Source organism: Musca domestica, unplaced genomic scaffold, assembly GCF_030504385.1.
Source record: "Musca domestica strain aabys unplaced genomic scaffold, Musca_domestica.polishedcontigs.V.1.1 33, whole genome shotgun sequence".
Lineage (NCBI taxonomy): Eukaryota > Metazoa > Arthropoda > Insecta > Diptera > Muscidae > Musca > Musca domestica.
Window position 1 is genome coordinate 462,442 of NW_026712312.1, and position 27,572 is coordinate 490,013.

Sequence of the window (27,572 nt, forward strand, 5' to 3'; positions counted from 1 at the left end):
TTTGACCCCTTGTGGGGGAGATACCAGAAGGAATGGTCCAATCTCTACTATTATTACAACAGATCTTGTTTTGATAGAAATATTGAAATGTGCCAAGTCTGAATGAAATCGGATGTAAATTTCGTGTTTTATGACCTTCATGAATATTCAAAAATTTGACAATTTGTGGCGGAGGTACCAGAAGGAGTGGACCGATATATTCCATCTTCACGTCAGACCTTGGATTAATAAAAATATTGTGATGTGTGTAATTTGAAGACAGTCGGACTCTTACAACACATTCTATAAGAGTTGTAATTATTCAAAATTTTGACCATTTGTGGTACCACCAGGTATCCATTTTCGCACCTGACCTGATCATGCACATATTAGAATTTGCAAAGTTGTAGCAAAATAGTATTATCGTTTCTTTCTCTGTGCAATAAATTATTTTATTTGAAAATGTTGACATTTTGTGCTACTCCAGAAGGAGTAGACCGATATTGTCCATCTTCGAACTCGATCTATGTTTGATAATAATATTACGATATACCAAGCTTGGATTAAATCGAATACTCCCTTTGAGAGACAGACAAACGGATGGACATCGTTAGATCGACTCCAAATGTCCTGCAACGGATTTTGTCCAAAGAGACCTAGGGTCTAAAACAGTTATTTCGATGAGGTACGTTTTGACCGTATTAAATGATATATACCCTCTTTAGCCATATGGCTGAGGGTCTCAAAAAAAAAAAAAAAATAATAATTACACACAAATTTAGAGCTCTAGCTCTCTCCGCACTCTACACTGAGAGAATCATATTTGGGACTCTTGAGTAACATACAGGTATTTCAACGGCATTTTTTTTAATTAAACGCGCTCAAATTGTACTCTCGTGAAGACAAGTATTAAAATTTCGGTTCGGTCACCTTTATCGTCTCTTTTACTTTTTCTATTCTATTAAGCTTCGACCGAACTTAGCACTGTCTTAACTTGCTAATTCATGAATGAATTTGATAAGGTATTTTGGAATTCCCAAATGTTTGATGAATCAGATTTTCGCACCAATTAATTATACGACTTCGGGTTAATTGATTATCGAAGCAAACAAAACTGTTGAATTCATTAAATTGTTTCTCGGTGGTCATTTTAAAATTTCCTCGCTAACTTCGTTGAAAAAAATACAAGTCTTTATTTATTTATTTATTATTTTTTTTTTTTTTTAATTTGGCTTGTTTTGCGGGGAAGGCCTTTTTAAGTGATTTCATGCATAGAAGACCTTCCATATGATTCTTATACATAGATTACTGTCTATTTGTTTTCTATATATGTATAACTTCTACTTTAGGTTTCCACGAATATAATACCATTCATAGACCAAATACCAGAGATATTTAAAAAAATCCCCTAAATTATATTAAAATATAACCCCCTAATTTTATTGAAATACGAAAAAAAATCAAAAAACACATCAAAACATCAATTCGAAATATTATCCGTTATCCATTGCAGGTAATGTGAAACATTCGTATAAACATTCGGTGAGTCACCTTCACCGCACAAATTCACCCCAAATGCCACCACACCGAATTGTATGAAACGTGGATGGCCATTATACATGTCCTTATAGCCCAAGGGACCACCGGAATCACCATCACAGGAATCAACTAAATTTCGATTTCCAGCACAAATATGACTTTCATTCAATCGACTGCGCAGACGATATTTTTGTAGAACTGTCTGACATTCTGGCAGCTCAACAAATGGTATGACAGCGGCCATCAACACATCGGAAATGGCGGCTGGAAGGGAAAATAAAATAATAATTAATTGTAATATTTGATATGTTTGGCATAATTTACCCTTATCTGTACGTCCCCAACCAGAGATAACATATTCCGGATATCTTTTAGGCCTCAGCTCATCGTAAATAGGTAAACATATTGGTTTGATGTGTTCTACAAAAAAAAAAAAAACAATTTATATGGTTTTTAAAAATCTATAAGAGATTAGAAATGCATAAAGGACTACAATTTTCTAAGCGATCAGTAAATTATATCCCTTCAAGCATTCTAACATGATACGAAAAATCTTTCCAAAAATACATTACACCTCTCATTCTGGATATTCCCTATCAAAAATTAAAATATTGAAAAAACCAGCAAAGAAAGTCCTAAAGTCGGGCGGGCCGACTTTATGATACCCCACACCAATTTGCTAATTTGGTAGAGCTCCACATAACAATTAAAAGCTTTTATGGGAGAATTCAATCATACACGCTATGATTAGAATTATAATTTAAAGTTCAAAAGACTAAACATGCCGAAGCATTTGTATCTTTTAAATTCGGGCTTGTATTGCCTATTTGGTGCAAAATTAATTTGAAATCGGATAAAGATATATATGGGAGCTATATCCAAATCTGAACCGATCTCGATAAAATTTGGCAAAGATATTTCTGAGTTGTATTTGATATATTTCCCTGAATATCGTTGTTACGGAGTGCATATTATGGCTGTTTGTATCAAATACAACAAATCGGATGAACAATATATATGGGAGCTATAGCTATATCTGAACCGATCTTCACCAAATTTGGCATTCTAGCTTCTAGACTCAATTCGGTCGCATGTGCCAAATTCCATCCCATTTTGGCAAATATTAGACGTTTGGTGTACAATAAAAATAAATCGGACGCAGTTGTATATGGGACCTATATCCAAATCTGAACCGATCTCAATAAAATTTGGCAAATGTATTTCTGAGCTGCATTTGATATATTTCACCAAATATTGTTGTTACGGCTGCGGGGGACTAAAATAACAAATCGGATGAACAATATATATGGGAGCTATAGCTATATCTGAACCGATTTCGATCAAATTTGGCATACTAATTTTCAGGCCTAATTTGGTTGTATGTGCAAAATTCAATACTATTCGGGCTGATATTACACGTTTGGTGCACAATAAAGGGAAAATCGGACAAAGATATATATGGGAGCTATATCTAAATTTTCTCCAATTTCAATAGGGTTTGTCCTGGATCAAAAAACAAATGATTTGTGCAAAATGTCATCTGGATCGGGCAATAAATGCGACCTGCATTTTGGTCACAAGAATATATGGACGGATGGACAGACGGACTGACATGCATAAATCAACTCAGAAAGTGATTCTATGGAGATCCTCAGAAGTAACTATGGGTCTATCTTGCTTCCTTCTCTCCATGTTACAAACAAATGCACAAAGACATAATACCCTTTCCACTATATGATGTAGGCTATAACCAGAATTCGGTTTTGGAAAAAGACAGCACGTATAAATCTACTCCTCCGGCAATCTGCAAAAGGAAATTCCCCATCGTAATATTTGCACTAATATTAGGACAGACGTTGTGTACGATTTCGTCAACTGGCGCCCAATATAAATTGGGATGACTGCACTATCCTGGATGGAGAAAAGCGTCGAATGGAGTCGAGTTTTAAATTCAGCGCCAGGCCAGCAATGCCTTTTTTGAAACTCTTTATGAAAATCAGATCCGCATCTGAATGAACACTTAGATCATGTGTCAAATGTTCGTACTTTTTCCCTCGAGATTAGGAGGACTGTCACATAATAGTTCTTCAATTGTTTCATTTTCTTCCTATCCTCACACAGCCAGCATTAGTCGATGATAGAATTATCACATGTGGAATTTCTTCATTCGTTGTCCTAATGGCCTGTATATATCCCTATGATTATGCGTTACATTGGCCAAACTCTTTCATTGTACCAGTACTCTTTGGCTTTCTCCCTAAAGAGTAGTTCTAATGTTCTGATAAAATGACAAAGAGGATAAATTAAGATGTCGGCGACGTCAAGGTCTGTTGGCCGAGCTCATCCTTGCTAAGTATACGGTTTTCCCCTTGCTTCAATATTACAATGACCAGGAACCTATCAAAGGACAGCATCGAAATTGATTGAAGAAAATTTAAATTTAAGATCCAGCACCAGTTCAGTCAGTTATTCAATTCCATACGCCCCGCCATATGTATTACCCATGTTTGCTAAACTTCGAATGTCTTTACAGTAACGGGATTCCGTCAGTACATGCACCCAGTCCTCAGCCATCCCACATAAATCCGTCTGGGAAAGACCCCTCTTTTTAAAAAAGGCATTGAGCCGGTAAGAAACCAGTACTTAAGTCGAAGCGAAAGTCTGGCCGGTCCAGTAGGAACGTTACGTCACGAATAAATTCGTAGGCCTTAATATAATCAAAGTATATCAGAAAATTCTATCCGTCATATAGATACCCAAGTACTTAAACGTTTATGCATATCTCATGCCACGTTCAGCAGCTCGTATAAGCGGAGGTCGACTATGAGAATGTTTGCCTTTCAGCATCATCAACGATATCTTGTCATTCGCAACCTCAACGCCAACTCGATCACTGCACGCTTCAAGCATACGCACCATCTGCTAACCAAGAGTCTACAGCTCATGGCGAGTCTCACCTTAAACCATGAAGGACGCATGAGAGGATCCATCATGAGCTTCCAAATACAGTTTGAGATAAAAAAACTGCAACAAATCAAACGCGATAGTTTTTACATTGTTTTTTAATTTGATTGAATGAAAGCAAAAAATGGCGGTAAGACCATCAAATTTTGGAATAAGTTTAGATTTGTTCTAATTGGTCACCTTTGGCACGAATTATGGCCTTCAAACGGCCAATGAAACCGTCACACGCTGCCCGAAAGTTGCTCTGCGGTATCTTGGCCCATTCCCGGTGAAGCGCTTGCTTGAGGTGATCGACACTTTGGTATTTTTAAGTACCGACCTTGTTTTCCAAAATATTCAAGACACAATAGCCCAACGGCCGGAGATTTTGGTGGCCATTGTGCGCTGGAAATGAAGCGAAGAACCTCATTTTGTAACCATATTTGGGTGTCGCATGCTGAGTGTGATGGTGCCTGTCTGGAATGTCCAAGGTCTGAGGCCAAAATGTTTGCGTGCCCAAGGCTTTAATAAAACCTCCAGAATATTTTCGGGGTAATATTCGGCATTTATTCTAATGCCACGGTCGATTAATTAGACCATCGGCTGTTTTAGATCATTATTGACGAAGGTGCACATTTTCAGCTGACCTCTTTGGCAAGTAAACACGATCATTTTGTTATTTAAAACTGTTGGACAACGATTGTTTTCTCATCGGAGAAAACCAAATTCGGCAGTTCACCACTTTCGGCCAAGCGAAGCAAGTCTTTAGCTCTTTTGAGTCTATTTTTTTCTGTTGCGGTTTAAGTTCTTGCACTTTTTGGGATTTCAATGGCTTTATTTCAAATTTAGTATTTGAAGTTCGACATGGATATTACAGCCTTAGACAGAAAATTGTCTGTGCATTTCCACATCTTCGTATAGCCCCATATAACGGTACCTCCCGATATTCGGTATATTGATGAATTTAGCGACATTATTAACCGGAATTATTTCACATTAGGCATTTGATGTTCGTAATGGATATTCGTATGGATATACTACGACAGAAAATTGTCTATGCAGGTCCAGGTCTTCGTATAGGCCCCATATATCAGTACCTCCCTATATTCGGTATTTTGATAAGTTTACTTACAATATCCACCGAAATTGTTTGAGATGTGATATTTGAAGTTTGTAATGGATGCTACAGCCTGTGACAGAAAATTGTCTATGTTGGTCCAGGTCTTCGCACAGCTCCGATATAACGGTACCTCCCTATATACGATATTTTGATGATTTTAGCTATATGAATATGGTAATGGCTTATGACACACAATGCCTATGTAGGTCCACGTCGTGTAGACCCCAATATAACGGCTATATTCGGTCTTTTTAAAATTTTAAAAGAATTTTTAATGATTTTATTTTTTGAAAATTTCCAAATTCGTTCCCAATGGTGGAGGGTATCCAAAGTTCGGCCCGGCCGAACTTACTGCTTTTTAACTTGTTACTTTTCGAACCATTTCTGCTGTTGTTGCTGTTTTCTTTCGTCCACTTCCTTGACATCGGTCTACGCTACCAGTATCACAGTAACGAGCGATGGTACGAGACACAAAATATTTATTCACATCTAACCTCTGGAGTGCTCTAACGATAGCCACTTGTGGTTCTCCAGCCAAATATAAAGAAATCACACTATCACGCTTGAATTCCATTACGAATAACTTTTTTTCTGGAAAATTCTCACCAAAATGCTTTTGTACGCTTGTAAATAATATAATGAGCTGTCACTGGAATAATTGTATGAGCTGTCGGACGAGTTTTTTTTTTTCAGAAGTCTGAAGTTGTTTGCAGTTTTTTCATCTCACCCTGTATATAGGCTATATGTATTGTTCCCAACTTCCACTATTTAAATTATTATTCTTCACTTACTTTGATACTGAACTGCCCGCTTCAATCGCAGCAAGGCTATATCGTGTGAAAATCTTCGAAACGAATAATTTGGTATGGCCAATTCAATTTCAATATTTTCCACCGGTGGCGCACATACCAAACCATTTGGTAGGCAATCTCTTTCCGTACTAATGCGATGTTCACCCAAACGGACTAGATGTAAATCGGGTTTAAGACAATGGGCAGCTGTTAAAACATAACCTAAAAGAATACCAAAATACACACTCTAAATATTTAAAGATTTAAAATTTTTATTAAATACTCACGTTCACTTATCAAAGATCCGCCGCATTTATATGGATCTCGCGTATCATTGTAAACCAACAAAGCCATCCAGGGAAAGGAAAACAAGGCAGCCTCCACACCATTCGAAACTTTATTGCCAGTTAGAACGCCACATTGTTCTTGTTTTTTCAATATTTCCAAGCCGTCAGCATTCAATTGAATGTCCGTCGCGGCACAGCAGACATGGACCTTGGAAGAAATAATGTATTATTAATAAATATGTGTTTTTTTTTCTTAAGAAACGGTTAAACTTCTGGTTAAATATAGCTTCATTGGATTCTCCCACAACAAAACAAAGACTGAGAAAAGAACTGCATTATCGGAACATCTCGAAATAATGAATAGCACACAGCTGGCGCTGTAAATTCCCATAGATAACGAAATGCATTACCAGTTAAACTCAATATAACCTCTGACCCTTTCAGTATGTGTAGGTATGTTTTCATTTTTATAGGAAAGAAATTTTTATGGTTATGATATGTATTTTTTTCAGTGCCATTCTGAATAACTGGGCGTGTCAAATACACAAAAACTTTTTGCCAAGAGACGTTATTTTCCCGAAAACAGGAGCATAGAACAAAGGTTATTAGACCATTAACGCCCAGAACAGTATGAATTCGCTAAGACTTTGGCAGCCTTTAGGCTATATTAGCAAGTGAATCTGAGGACGAATATTGCTCCTTTCAACTTATTCTGCCCATAATAAAATATTAAGAAAAATAATATTATTAATTAAAAGTCATCATAAGGAAGTAGTTTTCACATTTGGAGATTTCCACCCTTTCGGACTTTCCATTACATTCCTGTCAGCGTATGATTTATCTTTTGACAATAAGAAAAGCGAATTTTTTAACTTTTCTTTTGACTCAAATGGAGTTGAAATTGTCCAAATTTTGTTTTCAGAAATTTACATTTCGATATCTCAGACAACTGATACCCTCTGCTTCTTCTTTTTTATACCCTCCACCATAGTATAGGAGGTATATTTAGTTTGTCATTCTAAAATTTATACTTCGAGGTGCCACAAAACACCTCGAAGTATAAATTTTAGATCCCGCAGAGTACAGGGTGAGATGAAAAAACTGCAACCAACTTCAGACTGCTTTCATTTCTAAGCCACTCGTCCGACAGCTGTTAAAATTATTCCACTGACAGTTCATTATATTGTCAACAAGCGTACAAAAGCGTGATAGTGTGATTTATTTATATTTGGCTGGAAAACCACAAGTGGCTCCATGGTGGCACTCCAATGGCACTCCAGCATTTAAATCTGAATAAATCTTTTGTGTCTCGTACCATCGCTCGTTACCTTGATACAGGTCGAGTATCTCGACGTCAAGGAAGTGGACGGAAGAAAACAGCACAAACATCAACAGAAATGGTTCGAAAGGTAAAGAAGCGACTTGGTCGAAACCCGCGTCGCAGTGGCCGAAAAATGGCTCGTGAGCTGAACATATCGCAATATTCCATTCAGCAAATATTGAAAAATGAGGTCGGGGTAAAGCCATTGAAATTCCAAAAAGTGCAAGAACTTACATCGCAACAGAAAGAAAATAGACTAAAAAGAGCTAAAGAGTTGCTTCGCTTGGCCGAAAGTGGTGAACTGCCGAATTTGGTTTTCTCCGATGAGAACTCATTCGTTGTCCAGCACTTTGTAAACAAACAAAATGATCGTGTTTACTTGCCAAAGAGGTCGACTAAAAACGTGCACCTTCGGTTGGCCGTCATAACAGCCGATGGTCGCTCTCCGCTCGTATTACTCGGCCGTGACATTAGAATAAATACCAAATATTATCGCTAAAATATTGTGGAGGGTGTATTAAAGCTTTGGGCATGCAAACATTTTGGCCGCAGACCTTGGACATTCCAACAGGACTCAAGAATGGTTAAAAAGTGAGCTTCCTTGCTTCATTTCCAGCGCACAATGGCCCCCAAAATCTCCGAATACCCATCCGTTGGGCAATTGTGTCTGGAGCATTTTGGAAAGCAAGGTTTGCAGTAAAAAATACCCAAGTGTCTATCACCTCAAGCAAGCGCTTCGCCAGGAATGGGCCAAAATACCGCAGAGCAACATTGGGGCAGCGTGTGACGGTTTCATTGGCCGTTTGAAGGCCATAATTCGTGCCAAAGGTGATCGATTCGAACAAAGCTAAACTTATTCTAAAATTTGATGCAATTTCCGACATTTTTTTGTTTTCATTCAATAAAATTTAAAAAAAAAAATAAAAATTATGGCGGTTGACTTTGCTGCAGTTTTTTATATCACCCTGTGTATTCTTGATTAGCACAAGATTCTATGTCGATTTAGAGAGGTCCTTCCTTCTGGGAAATCACTCTAGCTTCCTAACGAAATGAAGTAGGTTAAAAAAAATCTACTCAAATGTTTATTATATCTGCAGGTATTTTGGTATTGAAAATGGGCCGTGTAGATCCACGTTTTGGTATAACCCCTATATTATAATGGTACCTCCCTATGTTCGTGATTTAAGCGACATTATTCACCGGATATATCTCAAATTTGGAATTTGAAGTTCGTAAGGGATACTACAGTCTATGAACAAAAATTGTCTGTGCAGGTCCACGTCTTCGTATAGGGTATTTTTATGATTTTAGCGACATTGTTCGCCGGAATTGTTTCAAAATTGGTATTTTAAGCTCGTAATGTATAAAATAGAAAGTTCCCCTTTTCTCGGAATTTTGATGATATTAGCGATATTATTCACCAGAACTGTTTCAAATTTCGTATATAAAATAATAAATACCGAATATAGGGAGGTACTGATACATGGGGCATATATGAAGACCTGGACCTGCATATACAATTTTCTGTCATAGACTGTAGTTCCCATTACAAACTCTTAATACGAAATTTGAAACAGCTCCGATGAATAATGTCGCTAAAATTATAAAAATACCGAATATTGGGAAGTACCGTTATATGGAGACTATACGAATACGTGAGTCCGCACACACATTTTTTTGTCATAGAATGTAGTATCCATTACGAACTTCAAATACGAAATTTGATGCAATTCTGGTGAATAATGTCGCGAAAATGTGCTTGAAAATCATCAAAATACTAAATATCGGGGGGCACCATTGTCTTGGGGCTATACAATATCGTGGACCTAAGTAGATAATTCTCTTTCATGGGATAAAGTACTCACAGAGAGCTCCTTGTGTAGAATTTCAGATAATTACATTTAAAAATGTGGCTAAAATCATCAAAGTATCGAATATCGGGTGGTACAGTTATATGAGGGATATACGATATCGTGGACCTATATAGGCAACACTCTTCCCGGGGTAAAGTACTCAGAAATAACTACTTTTGTGGATTTTCAGACAATTTCATTAAGAGTTTTGACAACAATCATCAAAGTACCGAATATCGGGGGGCACCATTGTATGGGGGCTATACAATATCGTGGACCGTTATAGCCCATCTTCGAACTTGACCTGCCTTCAAACAAAAGTCTGATCTGGACAAAGTTTTAGCTTCCTATCTTAATTCGTTTTGACTCTAGTGTGATAACAACAGTACCGAATATCGGGGGGCACCATTGTATGGGGGCTATATGATATCGTGGACCGATATAGCCCATCTCCGAACTTGACCTGCCTGCAGACAAAAGGCTGATATGTACAAAGTTTTAGCTTCCTATCTTAATTCGTTTGACTCTAGCGTAATTACAACAGACGGACGGGGCTAAATTAAATTTTTCGCTGTTGGCTCTAAAATTAAAATTATTATTTCGATGAGTTTCGAACGGAATGACGAACTTAATATACCTTCCGTTATATGTATGATGGAGGGTATACGAATCTGAATACTAAACAAATTTGATCAATATATATTTCTCACATAACCAAAAATCTTTTGGTTTGACATTTCTCATAACTGTTTAGCTGTTATACGGCGAATTCAAATATCGACGCTCATTTCCAACAACTGTATACTTACCGTATTCGATATGGTTCCACAAAAGAATTTTTGTAAATTGGCAACCTCGTCCGCCGATAGTTTACGATTTTCCGCCTTTGCTCTGAGAAACGTTTCATAAATTGGCCGGCAAGATTTCACCGGCATACAGTGGCCAGTTTGGCGATTCGGTAACGTACACTCACTTGCATATTGCTCTGATGATGAAAAACGAAAAATATATATGTTTCAGGTTCAACTTCATAATGCATTTCTTATTTGGTTTTCCAATTAATTTCCTATCACACTTACGCCCCACTGCTGTGCAAGCAAAAAATGCACTGACCACAATTAAAAGAAAACAACACGATGTGCGGAACATGCTTTGTTTGATTTTTGCAACGATTCAGCAATCAATGTTCTATTCCCAATCCCATCCAAACAACAACTGAGCTGGTCGAACAAGATTCGTTGGATTATTTATTGATCGTTTAAACGATTCCAGCGACTTGAAAAATGAGAGAAAGAGAAAAAGACGTCGACTTGAAAACAATTTTATGATAGGGCGATCGAAGTAGTAGTAGGAAATCCCGATGGTAATGTAATGTGTTAAATAATATACATACATGTATAAAATAGAACATGCATACGAAGATATATTTTTCGAAATCATAATATTGAATATTGTGGCGTTTTGTTTGAATAAAGGCTTCCTAATTGATCTCTTATAAAGCAATGGGTTTTATTTCAATACTAGATTTCGGCGTATCTCACAGTCGTGTTAAAACCTACTAGTAACGATTTAATTGCCCTTTGCTGTGGCCAAACTACTTTGCCACCTGCGTAACCTTTTTAGATCTTTTGTTTTCATATGGGTCAGGCATCAGGTTGATAATGCAAATTCGAACCGAATATATATCGAGCTTGAATACAAATACACCCGGATTTTACCATTGAGGCAGGACTTATGTAATGTAAAACAAGTAAAAAAGCTGTAAGTTCGGCCGGGACGAACTTTGAATACCCTCCACCATTAGGAACGAATTTGGCAATTCTCAAAAACAATAAAATCCGTTAAAAATTCTGTTAAAATCTTAAAAATACCGAATGTAGCTATTTCATTAGGGTCTATACGACGACACGAACCTGCGTAGGTAACATTTGTCATAAGCCATTACATTATTCAAATGCGAAACTTAAAAAAAATCGGTTATAATGTCGCTAAAATCATGAAAATACCGAAAATCTGGGATGTACTGTTATATGGGGGATATACGAAGACGTGGACCTGCACATACAATTGTCTGTCTTAGGCTATAGTATCCATTGCGAACTTTAAATACCAAGTTTAAAACAATTTCGGTGAATAAATTCGCTAAAATCACCAAAATACCGAATATATGGGGGCTATACCAAAACGTCGACCTACATGGCCCATTTTCAATACCAAAAGTCCTGCAGACATAACATACATTTGAGCAAAATGTTATCAATCTACTTTAATTCGTTCGGAAGCTAGAGTGATTTCCATAGACGGACGGACATCGCTAAATCGACATAGAATTTTATGCTGACCAAGAATATATATATACTTTGTGGGGTCTAAAATGTGTATTTCGAGGTGTTACAAACGGAATGACAAACTTTATATACCCTCCATACTATGGTGGAGGGTATAACAATTAAAAAAGCAACTAAGTTCGGCCGACCCGAACTTTTTATAACCTCCACCATTTGGAAGAAACTTGAAAATTTTCAAAAAAATTTCCGTTGAAATCTAAGCCGATTTATGCATGTCAGTCCGTCCTTCTGTCCATGTATTTTTGTGAACAAAATGCAGGTCGCATTTATTATCCGATTGAGATGAAATTTTGCAAACAATATATGTTTGACCCATAGACGAACCCTATTGGAATTGTTGAGAATCAGTTCAAATTTAGATATAGCTCCCATATATATCTTCAACCGATTTCGGTCAATAGCACCAAATGGCCATTATCAATCCAAATGACCTTTGACCAAATGATATTTTGGCACATCCGACCGAATTCAGTCTAGATGACCTCAAGGGAGGACTTCTTCCCAATGCAGAACTCCAAACTAGGTGCTCTTCCCTTGAACACAAGAAGGTCTTCATCAATAGATGACCTCATACGTCTTCTTCTTCTAGAAGACATCATACGAGGTCTTCTTCTATAAAAGACTCTTAGTCAGGACTTCACCTTTAGAAGTCCTCAACGCGGTGTTCCCCTCTTAAAGACCTCAAAGGAGGTCTTTCCCTTTAGAAAATCTCAAAACAGGTCTTCCTTTTGTCCTCAAAGGAGGTCTTCCCCTTTAGACGTCCTAAAGGAAGTCCTCTCCTCTACAGACCTAAAAGGAGGTTTTCTCCTCTGGAGACCTTAAAAGAGGTATTCTTCATCAAAGTACATCAAATAGGTTCAGATCCAATTTTGGGTTTAAGTCCTTCACATGCGTAATATGTACTCCACAGAATGAAATAGGTTCAGATATAGCAATAGCTCTCATATATATGTTTTTACCGATTTGGGGTTTAAAGTCCCTCACAGGCGTAATATGAACTCGACAACAATGATATTTGATACCGGGCGTCAGATACTGCTCGAAAATACCTCTGCCAAATTTTATCGAGATCGAATCAGATTTTTATATAGCTTTAATATACATCTTCATCGGATTTTGCGGTTATTGCTCACCATAAATGTAACATCCCAAATTGTATTGATTTTTTGTATATTCAACTGAATTTCACCATTTGGTGAAACTCGGTCCAGTATATCTATTGCTCCCTAGTTGGTATGATCTACTTATTTAAATTCCCAATATAAACTTCTTGGTACGGGTGGTGTAGGACATCATATAGTCGGCTCCACCCGACTTTAGACCTTTCCCTACTGATTCAGACATAGCAATAATATTGGAATTTGCAAAGTTTGCACCAAATTGGATAATCTGTTCTTGGTCTATACGGTAAATTACTTTTTGTGAAAATGTTGACCTTTTGTGGGGAAGGTGCCAGAAGGAGTAGACCGAATTCTGAACTCTCTCTAATTTTGATAATAATATTACGATGTACCAAGTTTGGATCAAATGGGATACTCCCAGTCAGACGGACGAACACCCCTAGAACGACTCCAAATGTCCTGAAACGGATTTAGTCCAAAGAGACCTAGGTTCTAAAACCGTTATTTCGATGAGGCACGTTTTGGCCCTATCAAATGATATATAGTCATATGGCTGAGGGTGTAACAACTTGTTAAAAATATGACTTCATTGCATCCGCACGGAATTGTTATTCATAATTGGGCTGAATAGTTTTTACTTTCTATTTCACCACTTGGCATCAACTCTCGTTCTATGAAAATATGAAATGATACATTTTATAAAGGATAGATGTGTCTCAAATAGAAAAACTTATAAAAAAATATTTATCTTTCATTTTTTAATAGAACAGCCACTGGTCAAATTTAAAACGAGGGTTGGCGCCATCTATTGTTTGTACACACGCACACGCTAATTTTACTCGACGGTGGTTCGTGTCTTGAAAAGCATTGTCCGACGTTTGTTACCCACATTAAGTCTGTATAATTGTTTATACCTAGTCATTCATTAGTCATTCCGTTTGTAATACCTCGAAATATAAATTTTAAACCACACAAAGTATATATATATATATACTTGATGAGCATAAAATTAAAATAAATTAGCGATGTACGTCAGTATGTCTGTCCATCTGTGGAAACCACATAAGCTTTCGAACGAAATGAAGTAGGTTGATAAAATTTTACTCAGATGTATGTTGGGTCTGCATGACTCTTGGTATTGAAAGTAGGCTATATAGCTCCACGTTTTGGTATAGCCCCGATTCCGAGAAATTTAAGGTTATTTACCCGTAATTGTTGTAATTTTGCAGCAAATGTTTCCATTATGAAAGAACTATCCTTGCATAAAACTGTCAATATAGTTCTAAGTTTTGATATATCTCTCATATAACTGTATCTTCAGTTATTCGGTATTTTAATGATTTGTGTAACAATTTTCCCCGGAAAGGTTTTAAATTTGGAATTTGAAGTTCCTAACGGGTACTACTTCGTATTTAAATATCGTAAAGGCCTATGACAAAAATTGCATATACAGGTCCACATCTTCGTATAGGCCCCGTATGGAGAGTTATATTCGGTATTTTTATGCTTTAGAAGTATTTTTCAATGAACGTTTTTAAAAATTTGCAAATTCCTTATAAATGGCAGAGGATATTCAAAGGTTCGCCAGGTCAAAAATTACTGCATCAAAGTAAAGTTCACAAAAAAATTGGCTACATCTGAATGCTCGTGTTTGTGGCAGGAAGTGACTTTTGGTATTATTAACCCAAAAGTAACGGTCTATTTGACCCGATGACCATCTAAAATGCTAGGCTTCTGCCCTGTACTAAAAACTAGAAAACAGAAGAAAACAGCAACATCAGCAGGAATGGTTCGAAAAATAAAGAAGCGACTTGATCGAAACCTGTGTCGCAGTGGCCGAAAAATGGCTCGTGAGCTGAACATATCGCAATATTCAATTCGGCAAATATTGAAAAATGAGCTCGGGGTAAAGCCATTGAAATTCCAAAAAGTACAAGAACTTACACCGCAACAGAAAGAAAATAGACTCAAACGAGCTAAAGAGTTGTTTCGCTTGGCCGAAAGTGGTGAACTGCCGAATTTGGTTTTCTCCGATGAGAAAATATTCGTCGTCCAGCAGTTTGTGAGTTCGTGTTTACTTGCCAAAGAGGCCAGCTGAAAATGTTGGCCAACAGAACTCAAGCGCCAGCCATGATGATGGTGTGGGCCGCCATAACAGCCGATGGTCGCTCTCCGCTCGTATTAATCGACCGTTTCATCAGAAAAAATGCCCAATATTATCGCGAAAATATTCTGGAGGGTGTATTAAAGCCTTGGGCACGCAAGCATTTGGCCGCAGACCTTGGACATTCCAACAGGACTCAGCACCATTGCACTCAGTACGCGCCACCCAAGAATGGTTACAAAATGAGATTCCTCTCTTCATTTTCAGCGCACAATGGCCACCAAAATATCCGAATACCAATCCGTTAGACTATTGTGTCTGGAGTGTTTTGGAAATCAAGGTTGGCACTAAAAAATACCAAAGTGTCGATCACCTCAAGCCGCAGCGCAACGGCCTTCATTGGCCGTTTGAAGGACATAATAAGTTCCAAAGGTGACCAATTCGAACAAATCTAAACTTATTCTAAAATTTGATACTATTTCCTACATTTTTTGCTTTCTTTCAATAAAATTTAAAAAAAATGTAAAAGTTATGGCGTTTGACTTTTTGCAGTTTTTTTTGGGTTATGATTGCGTCTTTAAGGGTGATTGTAAATTAATCTGGACGGACACACATAACTAAATCGACATAGGTCTGGGTTACAAATCTTTAGGCCAAATATTTTCAAACCAACTTATAAAAACAACTCATTTTTATTTATATATTTTATTCTTACAAAAAATATATATGTTTTTTTGAAAAATAGTACACTTATTTTCGTATATTCTTTTTTTTTTTTTTTTTGATGGTAATTTTCTTTTTTTTTTAATAATTATTTTACTAAAATTAATATAAGAAATTAAATATGTTAAGGCAAATTCTGTATACTTTATATCAAATCAAACTATTTTGTATTAAAATAATGTAAAGTGAAAAAAACAAAACGTGATACATTGCGTAAAAATGAAGCAACTAATAAATGCTCTGTTCCAGAATCTGCAAGAATCTAAAGGAAAAATCGGTTATCGTAATAAACACGTTACGTTCTTGCAATTCTGGAACATAGCAAATGTATGTTTAAGAATATGAACAAACAAAAAGGGAGTGGGGAAGTGGGGGAAGGAACGAATAATGAAAAAGGTGATAAACATAAACATTGCACATAATGTGTTTTATTGGGATTTAATAGCTCTGCAGCAGATATACGTTATAGAGGTCTAATTCGAATAAATATTTTATTTATTGTTATTGTTATAGAATTTAGAATTTTTGATATTTGTATAAATGTTACTTTTTTGAATTCTTTCATTCATTTCATGTATATCTTTTCCTATAGTTTTTTTTTGGGATTTATGCTTTATTTAAATTTCATTTTAATCCTTGTTTCAATATTTTCCCTAAAAAAGACTCACACAAAAGGAAAGCTATAAAAATTGTTTTAATTTTTTCCAAAATAAAAGTAAAGAAACAAAGTCATATTTATTTTATTTTTTTATAAATTTCTTTAATATGTATATTGTTTCAATAATTTCGGTTTTTTATGTTCTTGGCCCTAGTTTACAGTGCTATGTACACAATTACATAATGCTAGATGATAATAATATTCGCCAAAAAAAAAGTTAATAGAATTTATTTTAGATTCCAAAACAAACTAAAATGCATGCAAAGGCGATTGTTTTGTGCTTCTTCTGACTTAAAAGAAAGTTTTGATTTTAAATTAGAATTAAAGAAACAAATAAAATAAAAATAAAACAAACTAACATGAAAACATTGGGTGTATGTCTGTGTAGGTGTGTTTGTAAGGATCTGTTGTGTGTTGGGTTCTTGTTGCTACTACTGTTTGTTTTGTTGTTGTTGGTCTACAACATTCTACACCAATTAAAAATTAGCAACGTTTTGATGGTGGCACTAAATGATCGGGCAATACATTGGGCAATTCATTACCCTCCAGTTTGACATTGATTAAATGTAAGGCCAAGGCAAATTCGTCTGAATCCAGGAAACCATCACCATCGACATCGGAAAGTTTCCAAATTTTACTAAGCACTGAATTGGGTAATTTCGATTTGATAAGTTCTTGTTTGGCAGCTGCAAAGGAAAAAAGGAAAGGATAATTAATATCAAAGCAATAAAGGTATGGGTATGTGAAAAAACTCACCTTGACCAGAAATTTTGCCATCAACGGGTCCAAGTTTAGTGAAAATAGCATCTGTGCGTTCCTTATCTCTATTACAAATCCAATCATGTTCACCATAGCCGGCATCAATACCTTCGCCCTTCATGTAGCCGAATGGTGAGACATTGTCATCGATAACACCCTCAAAGGCACCACCTGGAAATAATTAAAGGAAAATTGGTTGTTATTAAACATTGCAAAAGAAAATATATACATATTTATGACAACAAATGGGGAGAGGCATTGCCTGCAGGGGGACGAATACACTTATAAAATTGTGCTATATATGGGAATTCTGGAAATTATATTTTAAAGGGGAATAGATTTCTGGGAGACAATTTTAATTGTTCTTCTAGATTTGTAATGGAAGTTTAGTACCAAAGATTGCAATAAGTTGAACACTGTGGGACAAATTAAAATATATTCAATAATTACGTGGAAAATCAACCAGATTTTGTGTGAACTATTCCAAAATGTATATCGATAGGACTCATTTCCTGTACCAATGATTCTGGATGTAAACCGAAGATCTCTATCAAATGTCAAAGATCCTTAATATTGTGAAAAATATCTTGATATATAATGGAAATGGAGATTTCTTTCTTTTGAGGTGCCTTATAGTAAAATTTGAAGAATAACATATTTAAGTTTGACGTTGTCCTTATAAAGTACGTTACGTACGTACGTAAAGTACTACGTTGTCCTTATAAAGTAATGCTTTGTTGAAGATTTTCGAACATCATCAGACAAAGTACTTCTTTAACCCTAAAAGGTCTTTTATACTCTCAGTCATATGGTTAGATGAACGGATAAACGTGCCTCATCGAAATAATGGTTTTAGAGCCTAGGACTCTTTGGACCAAATCCTTTTCAGGTCATTTGGAATCGATGTAGGGATGTCCGTCCGTCTGTCTGGCTGGAGTGCATGATAACTCTCAAAGGGAGTATCCGATTTCATCCAAACTTGGTACATCGTAATATTATTATCAAACATGTCCGTCAAGATAAATTTAAATTTAATTAGCAAAGACACAAATCAATGTGGTTTTTTCTCCGGTTCGCAAAGGGTTAATAAAGAGAGAGAGAGAGAGAGAGAGGGAGTAGTAAACCAGAGAAAAATTAAAGGTAAATTAAATTATATTAGTTTTTATCAAATTTCATAATTTTCCGTACAAATTTCAAATTTAAAATGAAATCGCTAAATAAAAACCTAATTAAAATTTACGTTGAAAAACTTTGAAGCCCTTAACTCTACATATAAACCGAGAATAAAATATTTAAAAATGAAGCGGTGTCGTGGCTGGGCACAAATGAAAGCTCTCGAGGAGTACTTTCCGATTATTTTTAATTCTTTTTGACTATAAGGTCCACAGATTCGGAAAGTTTAGCGATTTCATTTTTTATTTAGCGATTTCATTTTAAATTTGAAATTTGTACGGAAAATTATGAAATTTGATGAAAACTAATATAATTTAGTTTACCTTTAATTTTCTCTGGTTTACTACTCCCTCCCTCCCTCTCTCTCTCTCTCTCTTAACCCTTTGTGAACAGGATAAAAAATCACCTTGGTTTGTGTCTTTGCTAATTAAATTTAAATTTATCTTGACGGACATTTATCAAACTTAGATCGAGTTCGGAGATGGGCAATATCGGTCCACTCCTTCTGGTACCTCCCCCACAAAATGTCGAAATTTTCAAAAATAATAATTTTCTGCACAGAATGATATAGCATAGCCCGATTTTGCTCCAACTTTGCGAATCGTAGTATTTGCTCCGGTGCTAGGTCGGGTGCGAAAATGGACAATATCAGTTCACTCCATCAAGTACCTCCTCTACAAAGGGACAAAATTTTGAATAATTATAACTCTAATGAAAGAGTAAGTAAGTAAGAGTCCGATTATCTTCGAATCACACACATCACAATATTTTTATTAACCCGTGGTCTGGTGTGGAGATGGAATGTATATAGGTCCACCCACTACTTCTGGTACCTCCCCACCAAATGATCAAAATGTTGAATTTCCACGAAGCTCATACAATGCAAAATTAACACCCGGTTCCATTCAGACTTGACACATCTCAATATTTCTATCAACACAAGATCTGTTATAAAGATGGTAGAGATCGGAACATTCCTTTTGGTGCCTCCCACACAAAGGGTCAACATTTTGAATAACCCAAACGATCATAAAATCAGAAATAAGCATCCGGTTCTCTTAATATTTCACACATCCCATCATTTTTACTAACCCATGGTCTGGGGTGAAAATGTAATATATCGGTCTGCTCCTTCTGGTACCACACCCACAAAGGGTCAAAATTTTGAAAATCATTGAAGCTCATAAAACGTGAAATTTTCATCTGATTTCATTCAGATCTTGGTAAATCTTAATAAGTCCATGAACACAAGCTCAAAGAAAGCTAAAAAGCATCCAACTCTGTTCAAATTTGATAAAGATTATATATAGCTGCGAACCCTTTCTGATACCTCACCCATAAAGGGACACAATTTTCAATTATTTTATTCGTCATAACTTGCGAAACAAGTCAGTGATCCTTCACAAATCGCTATATCTTAATATTTCTCTCAACCGGAAACCTGAAATGAATATGGAATTTATGATTTCTGCTAAAATTGGATATAAATGCTTGAAATAATAATAATAGTCGAAAAAAAGGAATTCCTGACGTTTATGTCAGATTTAGACTCTTGACGTCTTCTAGGATCTATAGTAGAATTTTTTGGAATATTTTGACTTGCTACGATATCGTTTAAAGGGTGTTTTTAACTATATTTTTAAAAAGGGACTAAAAAGACCAGTTTATTGGCTCGCTTGAGGGTTAAAATTTCCGACCAAAATATTTCTCGCATTTTTATCTGGAATATTGCCGAAGTCACTATATATATTGCCGTAATCACTATATACCTAAAATGCATAGATTTCGAGGAATCTTAATCTAAAAGTGTGGAAGAGGAGGGCAAATTTGGTCCCTCTAATTTGGCTACTTTTCGGTGTGAACTTCCAAACTCCGATACTCGTGTCTTCTTCTTCTTCTGCTATATTTCCCTTGTAATTTTGTTTCGTATTTCACAGTGTAACTGGAAGAAAATCATGTTTTTTAGCCAGGATTTTTGGTACTCCTTCGCTTCTAACAGAAAGCAAGATCGGAAAACTCACAATCTTCCAAAGTATGCCAATTGGATAATATTTCTGCAGGTCAGGCGTAACAAATTTGAATTCAAAAAGAATATATATAAATACAGGGGCTTAAGCCCCTTCGAAGTTGCTACTTTTCTGACATTTGTTGTACACATAATAAGAAAAAGCTCATTTTCCCCTCCCTATATGGTTCCGAAATATTGTATTTCTGGGTACTTTGCCGCATAAATATGCAAATATGTATACACCTTTTAAAGTAAGACAACAAAATGCACATTGTATCAATTCTATTTTGCCCAACCTTTCAATTAGCAACAATTATATACTTCGTTTTTCGCTTTTTTCCATCTTTCTTTCGATTTTCCATTGGACTACAAAAAGATCACTCACTCACTCGCTCGCAGTGGAGCTCAGTTTCTTCAGCTTGGATTCTGTTTGACTTTTTGTTTTGTAGACTTGAAACTACTTGAGAAAAAATAGGCGCATTTTCATATTGGCAATTGTGGTTGGTTGGTGGTTTTGACTACGAGGATGATGATGACGACTAGACGGGTACACTCAAAACAGTGTATTTTTTTTCATCTTTCATTTCTTAAGTGAGCTCTCAACTAAAAATGCAGTGCTGTGCTGTGCGATGCAGTGCATCATGTATGCGAATGCTTGAATGGATTTCAATCGACTTTAATAAAGTTGTGCGTTTTTCTGATATTTTCTTTTCAACTATGTTGCCGTTTTGAATGACCACTTTTTTAGGTTTATTTGCTCTTCAATTGCCAGACAGCGCCAGCCATCCGAACGCAATGAGAGTTTTTGTGGTATTGGATTACAAATGCAGTTTTTTGTTGTTCAAGTACTTAGAGTTTAAGCGGCTTTATTTTTAATACAAAAACGGCTAGAAAAAAAGAACTCTTGCATCTACATATTTATGTTAATTGACACAGTACTCTTCTGTCGGTTTGACCCACTATCAATAACCATTCATTACTGATTTGTTAGTACAACAGCGTGATCGTTGCCATCGATTGCTTTCAGAATTTTTTAATATGGCCTAATTTTTTATGTTATTGAAAATTGTTCCTTTGCATTCTTGGAGCTTAGCAACAAATTTAGGAATTGAATAACAGTTTCATGATGGTTTCGGAAATTGTGAATAATATTTTATTTTAATAAGGATCAAGATTTGAGGGATATAACAAGGGAGAATAAATTTGGTAAAATTGTGTTAAACTAATATATATTTGTGGATTTTCAAGGACCATCCGTGTGATTATTGTTAAGAATTTTCTTTAAAAAAAGTAAAGAGAGAACGAATGTATTCTTAGGACCATCAAGGAAATACTTTAAACTGTTTATACCCTACAACACTATGTGTTGGGGGTGTTATACGTTTGATCAAAAATTATGTAACGCCTCGAAATATCAGTTTTCCCCAGTCGATCTAGCTATGTATGTCCGTCTGTCCATGTTAATTTGTAATCACTCTACAGGTCTCAATTATGGCCCGAAATTTAGAATGGAGGTGGGGGTAGAGCCAGATTAGAAGCCTACTGCTTTTGGAGATGATCGCATAATATTTAGGGTGTTGAAATGGACCAAAAACTGAAAAATTTCCTGATTTTGCACTTGCTCTACAGGTTGCAATTATAGACCAATCGACGCGGAAGTTAGCTTGAGGCTAGAGCTTAGGGCTGAGCTGAAGCTTTCCAATTTTTATGGTCATCGGGTAATATTTAGTAGATGAAATAGACCATAGTATTTGTGTTAAATAAATGTCAAATTTTCCATTTAACCGCGAATATTTTTAATGCCGGCGAAATCACAAATAGACGAACAGGTAGACGAACAGGCCGATGGTAAATATATCGGATATATATAGCGAAATATATACAATGATATATGTTAGCTAGAATGCTTATATCTCAAGAATGGCTGAACCGATTTTAACAAATCGCCCTCTAGGGGCGCCCTCTAAAAGTATAAAATCTAAAAAAGTCGCATAAAACTTTTAAAGGGCTATAGTCGTATATTACTTTAAGGCCTATTAAGAGCAATTCTTTAGGAATATTCTTATTATTTTGCGATCAAGGTAATATTTGTTGATTTAATGAAAATATTTTGTTCATGGATTTTTGTAGAATATTTATTCAAAGCTCAAATATATCTGGGCTTAAAAAATTTAGGAAACTGTAACTCCTCGAGTTCTTGTGTGAAAATGGAATATATCGGTCCACTCCTTCTGGTACCACCCCCACAAAAGGGGTCAATATTTTGAATATCCATGAAGCTCATAAAACGCAAAAATAATATCCGATTCCATTCAGACTTGACACATCTCAATAGTTCTATCAACACAAGATCTATTATAAAGATGGTGGATATCGGACCATTCCTTCTGATACCTGCTCCACAAAGGGTCAACGTTTTGAAAAACAAAAACTATTATTAAATCCGAAATAAGCATCCGAAATAACACAAGATCTGCTGTGAAGACGGGATAAATCAGTCCTCTCCTTCTGGTATATCCTCCACAAAGGTTCAAATTGTATATATCATAATCATAATACGCGACATTGACATAACATAAGGATAGGAGAGATCGGGTCATTTCTTCTGGTACTTTCCCCACAGAGGGTCAAAATTTTGAATATCCATGAAGCTCATAAAACGCGAAATTAACATCCGATTTCATTCAGACTTGGTACATCTCAATATTTCCATCAACACAAGACAGTAGAGATCGGATTATTTCTTCTGGGGTCAAGGTTTTGAATAATAAAAACGATTATAAAATCCGAAAAAAGCGTCCGGATTTCTTTAAATTTCACATATGCCATTATTTTTACTAACGCTAGTTCTGCTGTGAAAATGGGATATATCGTTTTCCAAATCTTATATGTTACACATTTTTTAAAAATCCACGTCTTGTAGGCTCTTTAAAAAATATTTTTTAAAAATCCACGTCTTGTAGGCTCTTTAAAAAATATTTTTTTAAAAATCCACGTCTTGTAGGCTCTTCCAAAAATATTTTTCAAAAATCCACGTCTTGTAGGATTTTCAAAAAATATTTTTTAAAATCCACGTCTTGTAGGCTCTTCAAAAATATTTTTTAAAAATCCACGTCTTGTAGGCTCTTTAAAGAATATTTTTTAAAACTCCACGTCTTGTAGGCTCATCAAAAAATATTTTTTAAAACTCCACGTCTTGTAGGTTCTTCAAAAAATATTTTTTAAAATTCCACGTCTTGTAGGTTCTTCAAAAATATTTTTTAAAAATCCAAGTCTTGTAGACTTTACAAAACATATTTTTTAAAAATCCACGACTTGTAGACTTTACAAAACATATTTTTAAAAACCCACGTCTTGTAGGTTTTTCAAAAAAATATTTTTTATAAATCCACGTCTTGTAGACTCTACAAAAAATATTTTTTATAAATCCACGTCTTGTAGACTCTACAAAAAATATTTTTTATAAATCCACGTCTTGTAGACTCTACAAAAAATATTTTTTATAAATCCACGTCTTGTAGACTCTACAAAAAATATTTTTTAAAAATCCACGTCTTGTAGGCTCTTTAAAAAATATTTTTTAAAAATCCACGTCTTGTAGGCTCTTTAAAAAATATTTTTTAAAAATCCACGTCTTGTAGGCTCTTTAAAAAATATTTTTTAAAAATCCACGTCTTGTAGGCTCTTCAAAAAATATTTTTTTTTTAAAATCCACGTCTTGTAGGTTCTTCATTCAGACAATCACAAAATAATTTCGAATTTCTCTGTCTAGCCCTGATATAAATGTTCGATTTCCTTTAAATTTTGCGCACATAATTTTTGTAAAAATCCTGAAAATTCCTAAAATTTACTTACAATTTTGGGGTTAAGTATTGAATGAACATAGTTTTATTTTTATGAAAAAATGTAAAAAACGTTTAAAATAACTTTATCAAAAGTTATGTAATTTTGATCGAATTCTGAATCACTGTGTTGAAAATCTCATTTTTTGCAGTTAGGTTTTATACCCATCATGTGTTGGTGCTAAAAGCGTTAAAACTACAACAATTTCTAAAAGCATGTAATAATGTGCTCTCCAACTGGAAAAATCCATTACTCTATTGCTAAACACAACTACAAACAAATAAAACAGCAACAACAAAATAGTTAAAAAAAATTACTTAGCTTCTTACTTTTTACACTTTTCAAATTTCGCGAGAGCACAATTCTTCAATTTTTCTATTATTTCTTGAATTCTACGGCTTGCTTTTAATTGCGCCGTCGCGATCATCTCAAGAGAACGTTGTAAAGAAGGAGAAGAGTACAAAGTTTCTAGAAAAAGAAGAAATGATTTCAAACTTGGGTTTTTGGAAAACTGGAAAGCAAAATTGAAATTATTTAACAAAAAAAAATTTCTTAACAATAAAGTTGAAACATGTGTCCATAACTGACAACAACAACAAAAAAACTGACAGAAAAATTTGATATGGACAACTTTTAAGGAATTAGGTTACGGAAAATAAAAGAAAGAAGAAAAAAGCGAAGCGAAAAATGAGAACACTACAAATTAATAAAGTAATAACAATAAAATGCTAAAAAAGAAATTGAAGATACTAAAACAACAAGTGAGAAAGAACAACAACACCTATGCAAAATGTGCGCGGTGGCAGTAGCTAGGTAATAGTAGTAGCTAACATAGTCATAGCTGGCTAGGCCAGTTGACTGACATACAACTACTGGCTGGCTGACGGATGGACTAGCTGATGATGGCACACACCTTCAAAGCCATTTAGCAATTTAATGCTAAACATGTGATATAAATTAACTAAACCACCACCACCACCACCACCACCGCCATCCCACCAACGAGCTAAGGAGATGTGGGGCCAAATATGAACAAAACATTTGGTTGTATGTTGCTGTTGTTGTTTTTGTTTTGCAGCCCTGACTGCTCGAGAAAATCAACAGAGCAAATAGTCAAATGGCCCTCAGTGATAAGCATGTTAGCAGATACTTAGACGTTTATGAAATTGCTCCAATATCTTAAGACACCAACCAGCCAACCAACCGACGAACGAACATTCAAAAACACAATTTGGTGATAAAAAAAAAACAACGAAGCTAAGTAAATAAATTATGCAATACTCTAAAATTGAATAATGGAATAAATAATAAGTGTTAGAAATTATGGAAAAATAACAAAAAAATAAATCACATTTAATACCATTTATCATAAACTTAGTTTAGACCATGTGCCTAATTCGAATGAGGAAATGGGTTCAGATTTTCTTTGTAGTATTCAATATGTGTGAAATTGCATCATAACATTAGGCCTGTATTTTTTTTAAACCCTAAAAAACTGAGAAAAAAACTGTACAAAGTTATAGGGGCTAATGATTAAAACCACTCACTCTCTCTCTCTCTCTCTGTCTTCTGTTTCAAAAAAATACTCTGAGAAGCGAAAGAAAACATTTGGATGCTTTTAGATATGTTATGAGAAGCATGCTCACATTTTTTGGAGGTATCAGAGGAATAACGATATATATTCGAACCTTTATCTATGTTAGTACTTATACATAAAATTACATATAAAAGTACTAAATTTGGTATAGAGTGTAGGAATAAAGGTGGAATTATGAAGGGAGCACCAATAATTGAAAGTATTTGAATGATATTTTCGAAAAGTAGAAAATGGTACTAAATTTGGCATAGAGTTCGGGAAAAGACATGAAATTATACATTTTGAAATCAAGATCAATGCAGTGTAGGTTTGTACAGTATAGTGTACGAAAAGTACTAAATTTGGTGTAGAGTATAGGGCTTACAGTCGATAAGTGAATTTTGTTATAAGGGTCCACAAATAGTTTGAAGGATTAAGAAAAGCGGATGATTTTGAAAACTCGTACTTTATAGTGTACGACAGTACTAAATTTGGTAAAAAGTGTAGCAATAGAAATGGAATAATGAATTTCGGTATTAGGGCGTTAATATTTCCCAGGCAGTTGCTTTTAATAAAATTCAGCCGAGCCGAACTTTTAATACCCTCCACCATTTGGAAGGAAATTAAAAGTTCTCAAAAAAATCCGTAGAAAAATAACGCACAGAACCGTTATGTTGGGGCTATAAGGCGAAGACGGGGTCCTGCAAAAGTATTTTTTTGTCATTTGGGCTGTAGTACCCATTACGAACTTTAAATTCGAAATTTGAAACAATTCCGGTCTTCAATATCTCTAGAATCATTAAAATATCGAATATAAGGAGGTACCTTTTTATACCCTCCACCATCGTATGGAAGGTATATTCAGTTTGTCATTCCGTTTATAACACCTCGAAATACACATTTTAGACCCCACAAAGAATATATATTTTTGATCAGCATAAAATTCTATGCAGATTTAGCGATGTCCGTCCATCCGTATATCCGTCTATGGAAATTACTCTACCTTCCAAACGAAATGAAGTACATTGATAACATTTTACTCAAATGTTTGTTATGTCTGCAGGACTTTTGGTATTGAAAATGTTACCTCCCGATATTCGGTATTTTGATTATTATAGCGACATTATTCAGCGGAATTGTTTCAAATTTGGTATGTGAAGTTCGTAATGGATACTACTGCCTAAGACAAAAAATTGTCTGTGCAGGTCCACGTCTTCGTATAACCCCCATATAACGGTACCTCCCGATATTCGGTATTTTGATGATTTTAGCGAAATTATTCACCGAATATGTTTCAAATTTGGTATTTGAAGATCGTAATGGATACTACTGCCTAAGACAAAAAATTGTCTGTGCAGGTCCACGTCTTCGTATAACCCCCCTATAATGGTACCTCCCAATATTCGGTATTTTGATGATTTTAGCG

At 35.3% G+C, this 27,572-nt stretch overlaps 2 protein-coding genes across 3 annotated transcripts in view; both read right to left on the bottom strand.

The window, feature by feature from the left end:
• The window catches only part of LOC131803803 (transmembrane protease serine 9-like), a 30,018-nt gene extending 18,928 nt beyond the window's left edge, over nucleotides 1-11,090 (bottom strand). Inside the window, exons 1-6 of the mRNA XM_059125519.1 lie at nucleotides 10,913-11,090; nucleotides 10,643-10,818; nucleotides 6,660-6,867; nucleotides 6,373-6,594; nucleotides 1,843-1,938; nucleotides 1,463-1,782 (exon numbers count right to left, since the gene is read on the bottom strand). Of these exons, the coding sequence (XP_058981502.1) occupies nucleotides 1,463-1,782; nucleotides 1,843-1,938; nucleotides 6,373-6,594; nucleotides 6,660-6,867; nucleotides 10,643-10,818; nucleotides 10,913-10,982 (1,092 nt within the window). The 5' untranslated portion in view covers nucleotides 10,983-11,090. The remainder of the gene's footprint in view (nucleotides 1-1,462; nucleotides 1,783-1,842; nucleotides 1,939-6,372; nucleotides 6,595-6,659; nucleotides 6,868-10,642; nucleotides 10,819-10,912) is intronic.
• Nucleotides 11,091-16,863: 5,773 nt separating this feature from the next.
• The window catches only part of LOC131800363 (EH domain-containing protein 3-like), a 45,064-nt gene continuing 34,355 nt past the window's right edge, over nucleotides 16,864-27,572 (bottom strand). The window contains exons 2-3 of one of the 2 annotated variants that reach the window (XM_059125382.1): nucleotides 17,544-17,717; nucleotides 16,864-17,473 (exon numbers count right to left, since the gene is read on the bottom strand). In XM_059125382.1, coding sequence (XP_058981365.1) covers nucleotides 17,271-17,473; nucleotides 17,544-17,717 — 377 coding nt within the window. In that variant the 3' untranslated portion in view covers nucleotides 16,864-17,270. Of the gene's footprint in view, nucleotides 17,474-17,543; nucleotides 17,718-24,899; nucleotides 25,039-27,572 lie in introns of those variants that run through there. The other variant, XM_059125383.1, reaches the window with a different exon arrangement.